Source organism: Meles meles, chromosome 18 (genome assembly GCF_922984935.1).
Source record: "Meles meles chromosome 18, mMelMel3.1 paternal haplotype, whole genome shotgun sequence".
NCBI lineage: Eukaryota > Metazoa > Chordata > Mammalia > Carnivora > Mustelidae > Meles > Meles meles.
The window spans coordinates 63,304,073-63,318,000 of record NC_060083.1 but is presented as its reverse complement, the minus strand read 5'-3'; the positions used below and the strand labels follow the sequence as shown (position 1 = coordinate 63,318,000).

The window sequence follows — 13,928 nt, the reverse complement described above, 5'->3', positions numbered from 1 at the left end:
GAGATCAGGGAATTCGCTTAGTGGCCCAGCCAGCCTGTCCTTAGCGGTTCACTACCGCTGGCCAGGTGCCCACTGGTGACCCAGCAGTTCCGCGCCGGACGCCACACCTGGGGGGCCTGGTGAAATGGTCGCTAGCAGCAGTTGCTGTCCGGGAGCCCGCCAAGGGTGTCCGCGGGGACCAGGTGCCTCTGTGGGGCCTGTTCACACGGCAGCGACCGGACGGTGATTCCCGGGTGGGGCCCTCTGGGATCCCATTCATGTGGAAGCCAGAAAAAGCCACAGCAACCCGAGGCGATGAAGGCCGGTCAGGGTGCCCATGGGCAGGAGGCGAAGCAGCCTGCCGCAGCTGGCTCCTTGCCTGGCCAGGGGTCCGTGTAGGCGTGCAGAGGGAAGGTTTCCTCACGCTGCCCCCTGAGACGGGTGCCATTTTCCGTAAGTGATACAGCTCACCGAAATTTATTCGCTCCAGGGCCTCGCTGTGGCCACCACAGTGGACGGAGAGGGCCGGGCAGCAGGAAGGGAGTGGGGCGGCGGCAGGTGCTCAGAGGCTGGGTGGGAATGGGGTTGGAGGCAGGCAGCCTAGGTGTGTGGAGCCGGAGGTTGGAGGCGACGGTCGGGGATGCGAGTTGGAGTTGGGGGTTCGACAGCAGGCTTGCATCCGGCCCCGAGAGCCCCGTATGCTCTGGGCAGCCTTGGCATCTCCTGTAGGAGGCGGGCGCCGGCAGGTGCGGCTCACGCAGGCCGTGCGGGGTTGGCAAGGGCTCCGTGGTCGAGAGCAAAAGTCTCCGAGAGAGTGAGGTCAGGTGGCAGTGCAGGGACTGCTCTCGCAGGCCCAAACAGAACTGGGAAGGAGGTGGACCTGCCCTGCCCTCGGGGAAAGGGACCCCTGGGGGGCGGGAGACCCAGCACGGGGAGGAGGCCCGAGTGTCTGAGATGCAAGGCGCTTGCTCGGACATCTTCCCTGGGGGTCCCACGGGGCTGTCAGCCCTGGGCCAGTTTGGTGGGGGGCCTTTCTGTCCCCGTGGTTCTGGGGCTCCCCGCCACCCCCTGGCGGACAGCCAGGGCCCTCGCCAGCTGGACGGCCAACAGAAGCTCCAGGCCCTGGACGACCACAGTGGCCACGGCGCAGGCCCCGGCAGCCCGGACGTTCCCGCGCAGCCACGCTCGGAGCGCCAGGCCGCAGCCCTGCAGGTGTACCCGCCTCCGAGCGGCCTCATCCGGGCCCAGAGCTCCGAAGCCGCACGGGTCATGGCCGGCTGCTCCGGCTCCCCTGGGGCTGACATAGCAGGAGGCAGGGAGGCTGCAGGCCTGGGCCCCCTCGGAGCTGCGGTTAAAGGACCTGCAAGGGAACGCGCGGCATCGGTCTGGAGAGCGGGACCCGCCGCTCCCCCACCCGGCGCTGAGGGAAGTTCTCTCACCGACCCTCCCCACGTCCACGGCCACACACACACACACACACACAACAGCCCGCTTCCCGTGACTCGGGGAATCACCAGTCTAAAGTCACATTCAGCCCACTAACAAGAGCACCCATGTGGACGCTTCTAGAACGCCGGCATGTTTCGGACGGTTTCCGAGTCTCTGCGTGACCATCTGTCGTGGTCCGTTGTCCTCCAGCAGAAGTAGACTATTTAGGGATCCCTGCCCGGCGTCCCTAAATAGACAACACTTACACACCACACAACGTGCGCACACACGCGGACACGCACGCACGCACAGACACGGACACACATGCACACACATGCGGACGTGCACATGTGCACACACACGCATGAGACACACACATGCACACAGACACGCAGACACACAAACGTGCACACACACGCATGAGACACACACATGCACACAGACACGCAGACACACAAACGTGCACACAGATGCACGCACATGTGAACACACAGACACATGCACGGACACAGACACACACAGGCGCACGCACATGTGAACACACGCACACAGACACATGCACGCACACAGACACACACAGATGCACGCACATGCAGACAAACACGTCCACAGACACACACACGTGGACGTGCACATGCGCACATACGTGCCCACACGCACACACAGACACACACGCACACATGCGGACACGCACAGACATGCAGAGACACTAACGCAGACACACACGCGGACATACTTGTGCACACACGGACACACAGACACATGCGGACATACAGACACATAATGCACATACATGCACACACACAGACACACAAGCATGCTCACGCACACACAGACACACACAGATACGTTCACACATAGGCACGCGCCAACACAGACACAGGAGACCAGACACAAACATGCACACGCAGACGCACACAGACAAGCATGCACACAGAATAGACACATAGACACGCGCGCAACACATACACAAAAGCAAGCACCCGTGTGTATACACACAGAGACGCACACACACACACACGCTGTGGAGGGAGAACTGTGGAGTCCAGAACAATGTCCCCATTTAACTTTGACATTGAGACGTCCAGTGTGATGACCTTACCCAAAACACTCCCCAAACTGTTTCTAAGTCTGCCGGCTCAGCTTCTCCACTACGATCCCTGTCCACCTGGTCCCCGGTTGGAGGGGGCAGAAACAGGCGGGGGGCCCGCGTGTGTGCACGGGCATGTGTGCACACTCGTGTGCGTGTACAAGTGAGCATGTGCGCGAGTATGTCCGTGCGGTCCAGTCGGCTGGCCGCCGGGGACTCCCCCCTGCCCCATGGGCTCTGGGACTCACAGGTTTTGCGTCCAGTCCCGGTAGGAAGACACCCCACAGCACCGCAGCCCCAGCTGGACCTGGTCAATGAGGAAGCGCAGGTCCGGGTCGTCCTGATAGTGGGTGATGGCCGCACGCAGCGTGGGCTCCAGGCCGTCCTGCAGCGGGCCCCAGAGGGCCACCAGCAGGGACCCCACCACCGCCTCCAGCGCCAGGAAGGCGACGAGACCCCCAGAGAAGCAGCGCAGCAGGCAAGCGTTCTCGCAGAGGGCGCCCAGGCAGCCCGCCAGGCTCAGGGCACCGACCGCCAGCCCCCCCAGCACCAGTCCCAGCAAGGGGTCTTCGGGCAGGGCCGCCGCCCCGCTCCCCCGCAGAGACCCCTTCACAGCCAAGCCCCAGAGCCCAAAGGCCAGGGCCAGCGCACCCAGCAGAGAGAAGAGGAAGTTGAACAGGAAGATCAGGTATTTCAGGCAGCTGCTTCCCAAGGGGAGAGAGGAGGCCGGGTCTCCCCCAAGGCCTGCCCTCCAGACCTGGTCTTCTTGGGGAGCCGGGCAGCTTGCGGTGAGTGGGCTGCTTGTGGGGAGGGGCTCCTCCTGGCACCCGGCACTCTGTGGAGAAAGGAGGAGCACACGGGGAGACCTCACCGGCAGGACGGGGTAATCAACAGGGAGGGTCACCTCTTCGAGGCTGGGGTGAGGGCCTGGCAGCGGGGAAGGCTCGCAGACCCGAGATGGCTGCGGACGGACACGGCGGCCTCCAGGCTTGTCTCCTGGCCAGGCAGCAGGGGGATGGGAAGGCCTGTCTCCTGCAGAATGGAGGGACGGCTGCACCCCGCTAGCTCGCGGTAGAGACTAAGAGAGGCAGTCTCGGGAAGCAGGCGTTCCAGGAACATACACCCGTCCTCGATCCCCTCTGTGTGCGGGACCTGTGGGAGGTCCCGCAGCTCAGGCACGTGGCAAGTGGTCTGAACAGCATCTGCGTGGGTTGGGCTGTCCATGCAGTCCAGAGAAGAGCTTCCCCACCGGGCCCAGGAGGTGGAGGCCCCCCAGGCAGAAGGGCTGGCCCAGGGGACTGTCCTTTCTGCTTCCCTGACTCAGACCAGCCCTAGCGTCACAGGACCCCACTCTCTGAGCACAGACTCGGGGCCAGGCCAGCCAGGCTCCCAGGGCAGGGAGAAGGACGGCCAGGAGACCAGGGCTCTGTGGGTGTTGGGGCCTCCCTTGCCTTGCCCTCCAGCGGGACACTCAGCCACGCCCTGGGCACTGGTCACATCAAGCGTGGGAAGTAAGGAAGTGCTGACCCATCCCCCTGCCTTCCCAGAGGAGTGCTCGTGGGTCGGGAGGTTTGGAGAAGCTGCTGAATCTGCCCCACTTTGAGCCTTCATGGACAATCTCCGTTTCAGATCTGCCTGCCCCCACCCCCCACCCTCTCCACCTGCAGGCAGATGTGGGACGCACTTCCGTTCCCTCCCTGCTGGAGGGAGAGGGACGGTCTGCCCTTGAAATCTGGGAGAATTAGGAAGCTATGGCCCTTGCGGAAAAGGCAGTCCCCTGGGCCACACCTAGGCAGGGCCTCCCTTCCAAACCAGTGTACCAGGAAGAGGCTGCCCTCCACGCCCCACATCTGATTCTGCCTTGAAACCTCATTCACTGTGAACTTGGAGGGGAGGAAAGGGGCATTGATCAGCCTCCCAGACCCCAGTAGTCAGTCGGAGCAAAAGGCCAGGCTGCTGGGCCAGGCTGGGTCCGCCAGAGGCGGTGGGAGGGGGCCACAAGGTTAGGGCACTGCCAGATGCCCGGAGGGGTGCCGGGATGTTGGCATTCAGTCCCTCCCAAGCCCGAGCTCACGGTCTTGCTTCCAGAACCGCAGGCCATAGTGGGGAAGGGGCGGACCAGCAAGAAGGCGGAGAGGTCACAGAGGAGGGCGAGGGCAGGAGAGGCACTGAAGGCCCCGTGGGCCCATCGCCTGGGTGTGTGCTTTTCTCAGTGTGTGCGCACCCCACACGCCCTCACACACACTAGGGGAAGGAGTTGTGGCAAGGTGCTGGGTGAGGATAAAGCTCGGGATTAGTGAGACTCCCCCCACCCCCCGCCCCGCCACCCTAATCTTTGCTCCTTGGGGGGCGGGGGGGGCACCGATCGGCCAGCCCAGCACAGGCTGAGGCTCAGGGTGGGGCTTGGGGCCAGGGTGGGTGAGAACCTGCCTGAGGTCCTCCCCAGCGCCTGCGGGGTGGAGACAGTGCCCGTGGTGGGGCGGGGGGTGGGGGGGAGCGGAGGCCACCAGGGCACTGGCTTACCTGGGACAGCAGGGGGCGCCTTTCCCCCTCCATTCTGCACCCGGACAGGTGTGCTGGTCCCCGGACAGGCGTCTCTAGCTTGGACACAGGAGCTGGTGCCCTCGGCCGTCCCGCGAGCTCTGCAGCCCAGGGCCGGGTGAGCTGTGAGCCGAGCCAGGATGCCACAGTCATGACCAGGTCATGTGAGGCGTCACACTGTAGGGCTTAAGACAGCCCCTGCCCGCGGAGACCCAGAGCACCCCCCGAGGGCAGAGCCGCAGCCTCGCTGGGGGATTCCCTGGAGTTCTGGGCAGGCGTGACGTGGGCGGGGCTGTCCTCCCCACCCCGTGGCCACCACGACAGGGGGGCCCTGTGGGCCTTGGTCTGGTGGGCCTGACGGCTGCTCCCCCAGCTCCCCCGGGGCCGGAGAGCCCTGGGAACTGGCTCAGAGAAACGATCCTGGGAGACCAGCCAGACCTGCCGGGTCACCCCCAACTTAGTCTCTGTGAGAATGACAGTGTCCACTGGCCGGATCACATTGTCCTGGTTTAGAGGGACACGGGCTCCTTCGTCGTCCTGAGCTTCTCTTGTCAGGGCTGGCCTCTGTCACAGTCAGCGTTGTGCCCAGAGCTGGGAAGGCCCCGAGCCACGCAGCTGCCCCGCACACAGGGGCGCCTGAGGCCCTCTGACCCTGTCCTGTCCTCTATCCTCGGCTTGCGTGGCGTGGGGAGGAAGGCTCCGAGCGGATGCCCAGCCACTGCCAAGGCTCTGAGAACGCAGGCACATGGCTCTCCACGCCTCCCGTGCCTTCGTGACGTGGGAGGTCACGAAACGAACATCAGTCTCTGGCTTGCGGGGACCTCTAGAGGCTGTGGGGGGGGCGCTCTGCACACGTGTTTACACGGTCGGAGAAGGGGGGCTCCTGGGCAAGTCCCCGTGCCCAGCCTGTCTTCACCGTCCTCTCCCTGCTGCTCCCGGGCTTCTTTTGTTTGGTGCTGGGAGCACCTCGCTTTACCCACCTGCTTCCAGTCCGGCCGCACCGGGCTTGCCGGCAGCATGTGCGAGCCCTCCGCCTTTGCTGCCCCTGAAATCTCCTCCCTGGGTCTGGCTCTGTACCACACCCCACCCTGCAGGCAGAGGCCTCCCCTCTTCTTTCGGGACACTGTCCACTTCTTTTGTAGTTACTGGCGTCCTTGCTTCATGTCCCCCCACCCCCGCCAGCTTCCCGCATGACAACCCCCCAACGTAGCCCCGTCCCCATTCCTGACCTGCAGGACCGGGAGGACGGCAAATGGCTGTTGGGTGAAGCCACTGTGTTTCGGAAGAGTTCATTTCACAGCGTCATCGTGACAACAGATTTACAGTAGAGACACAGTCACGCCGCAGATGGCTGGGACAGCAGGCCGCTGATCGACGTCAGAGAGCGTCGTGCGTCCTGGGGATGCGGCAGCGGGAAAACCTGCAACGCCCTAGTGCGCACGAGCTCACCTCCGGTGAAGGGGACGTCACAAAACAAGGGGGTAAACAGGCGAACACGTGTGATTCTTTTTTTTTTTTTTTTTGACAGAGAGAGACACAGCGAGAGAGGGAACCCAAGCAGGAGGAGTGGGGGAGGGAGAAGCAGGCTTTCTGCTGAGCAGGGAGCCCGAGGCGGGCCTCGATCCCCGGACTCCCGGATCATGACCTGAGCCCAAGGCAGACGCTTAACGACTGAGCCCCCCAGGCGCCCCGAATATATGTGATTCTACACGGTCTCAGAGGTCTGAAGCCACGAAAGGAGGGTGAAGAGTCGGGAGCTGTCTCTTATGTCAGTTGATCAGGAAGGGCCTCACTGTACCCCAAAGAACTGAACACAGAGACTCACACAAACACACAGACACGCGTATTCACGGCAGCGCTATCCGCAGTTGCCGGACGGCGGAAACAACCCGGGTAGCAATCAACGAAACGTGGAATATCAAAATGCGCTCCACGCACCCTGTGGACTGCTACCCGGCCGTAAAGAGGGGTTCTGACACCTGCAACGACAGGGACAGAGCTGGAAAACGCTCGAGGAAAGAAGCCAGACGCTACAGTCCGCGTCCGCATCATTCCACTCACAGGAAATATTCAGAACAGGTGATCTGTAGATGGGTGGTTGCCGGGGGCTGGGAGAGGGGAATGGGGGCTGCTGCTGAACGGGGGTGCGGTTTCCTTCTGGGGGGACGGAAACACTTAGATAGTAGATACAGGAGGAAGTCGTAGGTCTTGAGAGCACTAAATGCCACCGAACTGTTCACTGAGAAATGGTTGACTGCGTGCTGTGTGAATTTCATCTCAATTTTAAAAAAAGAGGAAGAGGAGAAACGTGGGGGAAGGGAGGGATGGAGCCAGGTCGGTCCCCTCGGTGGGGTCCTCTCCAAGCGAGAGGGGGTGGGGTGGAGCAGGATCAGGACCCGCCCCCTCCGGCTGCTGTGTGGGGGCTGCAGTCCAGGCAGAGAAGAAGGCTGCAGATCTGACCTGGCGCAGCCAAGCCTTCTCTCGTCTCTTCTCGAAGTGACAGACCAGGACCCCCTCCAGCTGCATCCAGTTGCTGCATCCAGCTCCAAGGCCAGGCTCTCATCGTGACAATCACCTCTCCAGCTCTGTCTCCCTCCTGTCCTGACACTGGGCAATGCTAAGTGAAATTACAGTGACCATCACAGCGAGGGGCTGAATTGCGTGTCCCCCAAATCCATATGTTGGGGTCCCAACCCCCAGAACCTCAGAAGAGGACTTGGAGGGACGGTCCTTAAAGAGGTAATCAACTTAAAATGAGGCCAGTGTCTTCATACAGAGAGGAAATTGGGACACACAGAGACAGCAGGGATGCCTGAGCACAGAGGAAAGATACAGAGGTCTGCCAGCCAAGGAGAGCGGCCTCAGAAGACTCCGGCGGGCTGTCGCCTTGATCTCCGACTTCCAGACTCTGGAACCGGGAGAAAATACATTTAAGTTATGCGGTCTGTGGTGTTTTGCTAAGGCAGTCCTTGCAAAGTGATATGACTACTGGTAGAGCCTTTGTCTTTTATTTTTCATTTTATTTTTTAAAAAGAATTTATTTATTTATTTGACACAGAGAGAGAGCACGAGTAGGCAGAGAGGCAGGCAGAGAAGGGGGGAAGCAGGCTCCCCGCTGTACAGAGAGCCCAATGCGGAACTCAGTCCCAGGACACTGAGATCATGACCTGAGCCGAAGGCAGACGCTTAACCCACTGAGCCTCCTGGGCACCCCTATTTTTTTATTTTTTAAAAGATTTTATTTATTCATTTCATAGAGAGCGTGAGCACAAAGCAGAGGGAAAAGTAGTCTCCCGCCGAGCAGGGAGCCCAATGTGGGGCTCGATCCCAGAACCTTGGGCTCATGATTTGAGCCAAAGGCAGTTACTTCACTGGTGAGCCCCCAGGCATCGGGAGAAGACGCCTTCTTTGCTCTCATCCTTCAAAGGCTTAGAATCTGGGCTGCCTCGGTCCTGGGATCCAGCCCTGCATTGGGCTCCCTGCTCAGGGGGGAGCCTGCTTCTCCCTCTCACCATTCCCTTGCTTGTGTTCCCTCTCTTGCTGTGTCTCTGTTGAATAAATAAATAAAATATTTTTAAAAAAGAATAGAATCTAAAGGCCTTTCCGTGTCTCACATGGTTCTTCCTGACCCAGCCCTCCTCTGCCCTCACTCAGGACCCCCATCCACGCCAGCCGCCTTGTCGTTCCTGGAGCACCCAGCACTTCCCAGGTCCCGGGACCTTTGCACAGGCTTTCCTAGTTCACTCTCCCTCAGATGCTTTATCTGGGACCTGAGCACATCCCGTCTCCTCAGAGAGATCTTTCTGGACCATCATGTGTAAAGTAGCCCCCATCACCCTCCATCCCTTCCCCTGCCGAGGCTGTCCACTATGGGACACTGCGTCCCTGCATAGCTGATGTGTTTGCTAGCTGCCTCCCGCTGGTGGGTCGCATCAGGGTGGGACTCTCTCCTGTTTCTGCTCTGCTCCCAGTGTGAGCCCTGCCGCTTCCCCGCAGAAGCCTGGTAGGTCCTCGCTGGTGGGGTGGACCGGCGGGTGGACTAGCTGCTGAACCTGAGGTGTTGGAACCCAGGAAGCTGAGGGGTCGGGAGGGGAGGAAACGAGGGTGACTTTTTCAGCCCAGGAGATACATAAATACAACCTGGAGTGGAGCCATGGGGTTAAAAAAACGGATTTTAGATTTTTGGTAACTTGCCCCACAGTCACGGGCAAGGTCAGGTCCGCTACAGAGTTTGCAGGGCCCGGTGCGGCACGAGGACGGGGGGGGGGGGGGGGGGGGGGGCTCGCCCTGGAAATCGCAGGAATTGCGAGAGGCTGAGCGCTGCACCCAAGCCCTGCACCCAAGCCCTGGAGCCCTGCAAGCCCTGCACCCAAGCCCTGCACCCAGCCCGCGGGCCGGGGGCGGGCCTCGGGAGAGGCAGTCTGAGTTCGGTTTTCGCCTCCTGTTAGGTTCACGGAGACGCGACTTTCCTTTTCCTGCCAGGACGGTGTGACGTCACCGTCCTGACACGATCCGTCCGCGCGCAGGCGACCCGCCGGCCCTCGGGCTTCGAGGCCCCTTCGAGGCCTTCGAGGCCCAGCACGACGACTTCGGGGCGGCGGCGCACGCTCGCTTTTGTCTCTTCTCGGCCCTGCCTGCCCTGCCAGGGTTTGCAGAAAGGAGCGCGCGCCACGAGCCAAGTCGTCCTTCCCCGAGCTCAGGGCCCCCGCGCGCGCCCCCGCCGCCTCGCGCGCGCGCCCCCGCCGCCCCGCCCCGCCCCGCGCCGGGCCCGCGGCCGCCCCGCTTGCGCATGCGCGGGCCGTTGGAGGGCCGGAACTCGGTTTCCGGGCTGCGCGGCCGGCGGAGCGCGTTGGGCGAGGCACCGGACGTCGCGCGGAGGTGGCGGCCGGCGGCGAAGCTGGAGCGGCGGTGGCGGCGGCGGCGGGAGGCCGGGGCTGAGGCCGGGGCCGAGGCTTCGAGGCCCGCGGGGCGGCAGGCGGCGGCGGCGGCGGCGGCGGTCCGGGGCTCGAGCCCGGAGACGGGAGCGGCCGCCATGGCCGAGAGCATCGTGAGTGGGGCGGGAGCGGGAGCGCGGCGCCGGGATGAGGCAGCAGATTTACCGGCGCGGCCTGTGGGGCGGCGGCCAGCACCCGGCCCGCCTCCCGCCTCCCGGCCCGCCGCCCCGCGACCGCCGGCTCCGCGGGCTCCGCCGGGCCCGGTGCGGTGCGGCCGTCGGAAGCGGGGCGCGCCCCAGCCTGGGCTCGAGGCCCGCGGGGAGGGCGCTGCGGCCGCGGGGGCTGCGAGGACGGGACCGCGGTGACAGCCACCTGTTGGGGAGGGGGCGCTTCCGTGCAGTCGGGAGTTCCTGTGCCCTCGCCGCGTCCCCTCGCCCCGTGCCCCTCAAAGCAAAGGAAGCCGGTGCAAGTGAGGAAAAGCGCTGGGTTTCTGGCTGTCCTCACCAGCGCGCGAGTCTGGGACGCGGTCGGCAGGGCCGGGCGGCGCGGGTGAGCGTTAAGGGCTCCGGGGCTCCGGGAAGCAGAGCCGCACGGGGAAGGCCACACTCACGCGTTCCTGGCGGGTGGCGTCTGCGTTCTGCCAGGCGCGGCCTGGGCTGGGCTCCGGGCGGCCTGGGTCTGCGGCAGGAGCTGGAGGCGAAGGCTTCCCTCCTCCTCCTCCTCCTCCTCCTGTGTCTCCGGCCGGGGACCAGCCGAGGGCGTAAACGGCCGAGGGAAGCTGAAGACCGTGACCTCCCTCAAGTGGGCCTCCCTGCCGCCCGCCTTCCAGAGGAGGACGAGTCGGAGCTCCGGGAGTCCGCTTGCCGGCGAGGGCTCGCTCGGGCGGCCGCGGGCGCGCCGTGGAGGGGCGGCCGCGCTCCAGCCCGCGTGTCCGTGGGCGCCCGCCCCGCTCGGCTTCTGGCCGGGCGCCCCTGCCTCCTGGCTCGCGGGCTCCTCCACTCTCCCACGACGGACTCCGGGCTCCTTTCTGCAGATGGCGAGAACCCCGGCAGCCAGGAGGCTCTGTGTCTGCGGTGCCGCGTCCGCCTCTTCTGGGCCGTTGGACCCCGCAGCCTGCGGCGGACTCGAAGCGAGAACTTCCCTCCGCTCACGGGCGCGGGTCTGCGGGAGTCCGAGCCTGGACCGCGCTGCTGCGGGTCCAAGAGGAGCGCTTGTCGAGGTGCAGAGCCCCGCAGACACGCGGGCCGGACCCTGAGCTGCTCAGGGCCGGCAGTGTCCTGCCCTCGCTCCCACGTGCACAGAGGGACGGTCACAGAGTCTCCCACAGAGAAACGGCCGCAGTGTGGGAGACAGATGTCCGGAGAGAAGGGCAGCAGCGGGCTGGTGCCTGCTGATTCTGAAGACCCGTTTCTGGGTGTTTGATAGAGCGAAGCCAGAAGAGTTTGTGTTTGCAGTCGGCACGGATGAGCCGGAGAAACATCGTGAGGAAGCAGAAAGAAGATACTTTATGCCTTAACAGCTGGGATTTCGGGCGCTTGGGCGGCTCAGTCGCTAAGCGTCTGCCTTCAGCTCCAGTTATGATCCCAGAGTCCTGAGATCCAGTCCCCCATCGGGCTCCCTGCTCGGCAGGAAGCCTGCTTCTCCCTCTCCCAGTCCCCCTGTTCTCTCTCTCTCGCTGCGTCTTGTTCTGTCAAATAAATAAAATCTTAAAAAGAAAAAAAACAAACTTGGGATTTCATAAGGATTATCCAAGACAATCTTAAAAATTGAGACCAGTATCAGGGTAAAAGCCTTCTCGTAAAGTGAAAGTAGAAAATGAGAAAATCAAACTATTTTAGGAATATCTAGATTAATCTTACTTCGTTTGGTAAAAGTGGACAGTTGATCAAAGCCATTGTGGCATTTTATCATGTTTCAGTGAAATCTTTTTTTAAAATTTTTTTATTTTTATTTTTTAAAGATTTTATTTATTTATTTGACAGACAGAGATCACAAGCAGGCAGAGAGGCAGGCAGAGAGAGAGAGGAGGAAGCAGGCTTCCCGCTGAGCAGAGAGCCCAGTGCAGGGCTTGGTCCCAGGACCCTGAGATCACGACCTGAGCTGAAGGCAGAGGCTTTAACCCGCTGAGCCACCCAGGAGCCCCTGAAAATCTTTTAAAAAACAATGGCTTAAGACATTTTTCATATGTAAAGGGTATTTGGTTTTTTTTTTTTAATGTTTGTTTTCAGTACGGTGCACAGTGCAGTAATGGCTGAAAAGAGACGCCGCCATGCGTATCTGGTGGTGTGTTCCTGCCTTTCTTTTTTCCCCTCAGGTGGTTGGAGCACCGTCTGCCCTGTTTTCAGCAGGGCATGCCTTTTCATGCTCCCTGATGAAAGCAGGAACTTGTACAGTTGGCCAGAGTAACTCACCCATCTTCAGAAGGACTTTGATCTGTATGAAAATCAAGTCCTAGAAGGTGATGCTCTGTGTGCAGCGTTCCAGGCCTGCCAGCCATTTCAGGGTTGCCATAAAAGTATTTTTTTAAAACCCTGGTATGTTTACCATGATGTTAAACACCCGTTTAACCGTTTAGTTCTTTCAGTTTTTCTATTAAAGGTAAATAACAAATTAGAAGATATCCTATGATTCTTTTAGATCATTCTGATCTTTGCATGTAGATTTTAGAACAAAACTCATTTTGTTCTCTTTTTTATTTTTATTATTATTTTTAATCAGATGTGTTTTAAATTTTTTACTTATTTTTTATGTTGTCTCTACACCCAATGTGGGACTTGAACTCAAAACCCTGAGATCCAGAATTGGATGCTTCACTGACTGAGCAAGCCAGGAGCCCCCAAAGAGATCTTTTTTAAAGGACCCAGTCATTCATGGTTCATGAAGGTTTTTGTTTTTGTTTTTGTTTTTACTGTTGTGTTGTTGTTTTTGTAAACCGAAAGAGGAGTAATGGTTAGACATTTTCTGAGTGAAGTGACCAGCGTTGAGAGTCAGGGCAGTACTGTCAGGGTGTCTTTGCATAGGTTGACGAATCTCGTGCCTCTGCTGCTCCTTTAGAAGCATCTGGTGTTGCTCGGGGAAGGGAGAGGTTTGGCTCTAAGTTTCGGGGACCCAGAGGCTGAAAGACCGCAGGTGTTAGTCTCAGTCAGATCAAGAACTTACTAGTCTGTGCAGTAACCGCCTTGTTTCATTTGTGACAGATAATTCGTGTCCAGTCCCCAGATGGGGTGAAGCGGATCACAGCCACAAAGAGAGAAACGGCGGCGGCGTTTTTGAAAAAGGTAGCCGTGGCGTGGGTGTCGCACTTTCATCCTCTCCTGCTGCTCCTCCCCATCTATACCCGTCCCTGATTCTGCCCACTCCCTGGCTCGCTTGACTCGCTCTTCTCCGCCATGACTGGATTGATCCGGGGCAGATTGCATCCCTGACCGTGGCTTACCGCCATGGTGATGGAGAGTCCAAGGGTGCGTGTAAAAGTCTTTCACGAGACTAGTGCTTAGGAGAGTGAAACATTGGAAAAATTAGAGCGAGAAAGACTTGAATTGTCTGTGAAAGGAAAATTGTTAAAAACATGTACAGAATAATTCCCACTTCTTTTTTTTTTCTTTAATTTAAAGATTCTACCTATTCATTTGAGAGAGAGACAGAGAGAGAAGGTGAGCAGGGGAGAGAGGCAGAGGCAGAGGGAGAAGCAGACCCCAGACTCCCCACTGAGCGGAAGCCAGACACCTAACCATCTGAGCCACCCATGCGCCCCAACCCCACTTTATTAGAAAATCAGAGGCACAGGGGGCGCCTGGGTGCCTCAGTCAGTTACGCGTCTGACTCTTGATCTCCGCTCAGGTCATGATCTCAGGGTCCTGGCGTCGAGCCCCACTTCAGGCTCCCTGGTTCGCACAGTGTCTGCTTCTCTCCTTTTCCCTCTTTCTTTCTCTCAAATAAATAAATCGAAAGAAAGT

The 13,928-nt window shown here is 60.3% G+C and overlaps 3 protein-coding genes across 5 annotated transcripts in view; 2 read left to right on the top strand and 1 right to left on the bottom strand.

The window, feature by feature from the left end:
• Nucleotides 1-459: 459 nt before the first annotated feature.
• On the bottom strand, nt 460-7,997 carry TSPAN10 (tetraspanin 10). Of its 3 annotated transcripts, none has more exons than XM_045985506.1 (6): nt 7,499-7,997; nt 6,268-7,017; nt 5,021-5,161; nt 2,746-3,332; nt 1,523-1,654; nt 460-1,339 (listed from the first exon to the last, which is right to left on the bottom strand). In XM_045985506.1, exons 3-6 carry the CDS (start codon nt 5,051-5,053, stop codon nt 982-984), a joined length of 1,110 nt encoding a protein of 369 aa, XP_045841462.1. In that variant the 5' UTR covers nt 5,054-5,161; nt 6,268-7,017; nt 7,499-7,997; the 3' UTR covers nt 460-981. The 3 variants fall into 3 exon arrangements, with proteins under 3 accessions (XP_045841462.1, XP_045841461.1, XP_045841464.1); XM_045985505.1 differs by having other exon boundaries at nt 6,268-7,645; nt 7,872-7,918; XM_045985508.1 differs by lacking the exon at nt 1,523-1,654 and having other exon boundaries at nt 6,268-7,997.
• A 1,884-nt stretch (nt 7,998-9,881) lies between these two features.
• NPLOC4 (NPL4 homolog, ubiquitin recognition factor) overlaps nt 9,882-13,928 on the top strand; it is a 60,547-nt gene continuing 56,500 nt past the window's right edge. The window contains exons 1-2 of the mRNA XM_045984976.1: nt 9,882-10,085; nt 13,170-13,250. Coding sequence (XP_045840932.1) covers nt 10,071-10,085; nt 13,170-13,250 — 96 coding nt within the window. The 5' untranslated portion in view covers nt 9,882-10,070. The remainder of the gene's footprint in view (nt 10,086-13,169; nt 13,251-13,928) is intronic.
• LOC123929394 lies at nt 10,116-11,867 on the top strand. Its single transcript, XM_045984977.1, has 2 exons — nt 10,116-10,901; nt 10,938-11,867. The coding sequence occupies exons 1-2, from the start codon at nt 10,120-10,122 to the stop codon at nt 11,392-11,394; spliced, it is 1,239 nt and encodes a 412-aa protein (XP_045840933.1). The 5' UTR covers nt 10,116-10,119; the 3' UTR covers nt 11,395-11,867.

What these genes read in the sequence shown, in the direction of transcription:
- LOC123929394 (XM_045984977.1), top strand. Translation starts at nt 10,120, where the DNA reads ATGAGGCAGCAGATTTACCGGCGCGGCCTGTGGGGCGGCGGCCAGCAC. An exon ending in GGCCGCGCTCCAGCCCGCGT is followed by an intron (nt 10,902 to 10,937) that starts GTCCGTGGGCGC and finishes GCTTCTGGCCGG; the next exon opens with GCGCCCCTGCCTCCTGGCTC.
- TSPAN10 (XM_045985506.1), bottom strand. Translation starts at nt 5,053, where the DNA reads ATGGAGGGGGAAAGGCGCCCCCTGCTGTCCCAG. An exon ending in GGCGCCCCCTGCTGTCCCAG is followed by an intron (nt 3,333 to 5,020) that starts GTAAGCCAGTGC and finishes CTTTCTCCACAG; the next exon opens with AGTGCCGGGTGCCAGGAGGA. An exon ending in CGGGACTGGACGCAAAACCT is followed by an intron (nt 1,655 to 2,745) that starts GTGAGTCCCAGA and finishes TTGTCTATTTAG; the next exon opens with GGACGCCGGGCAGGGATCCC.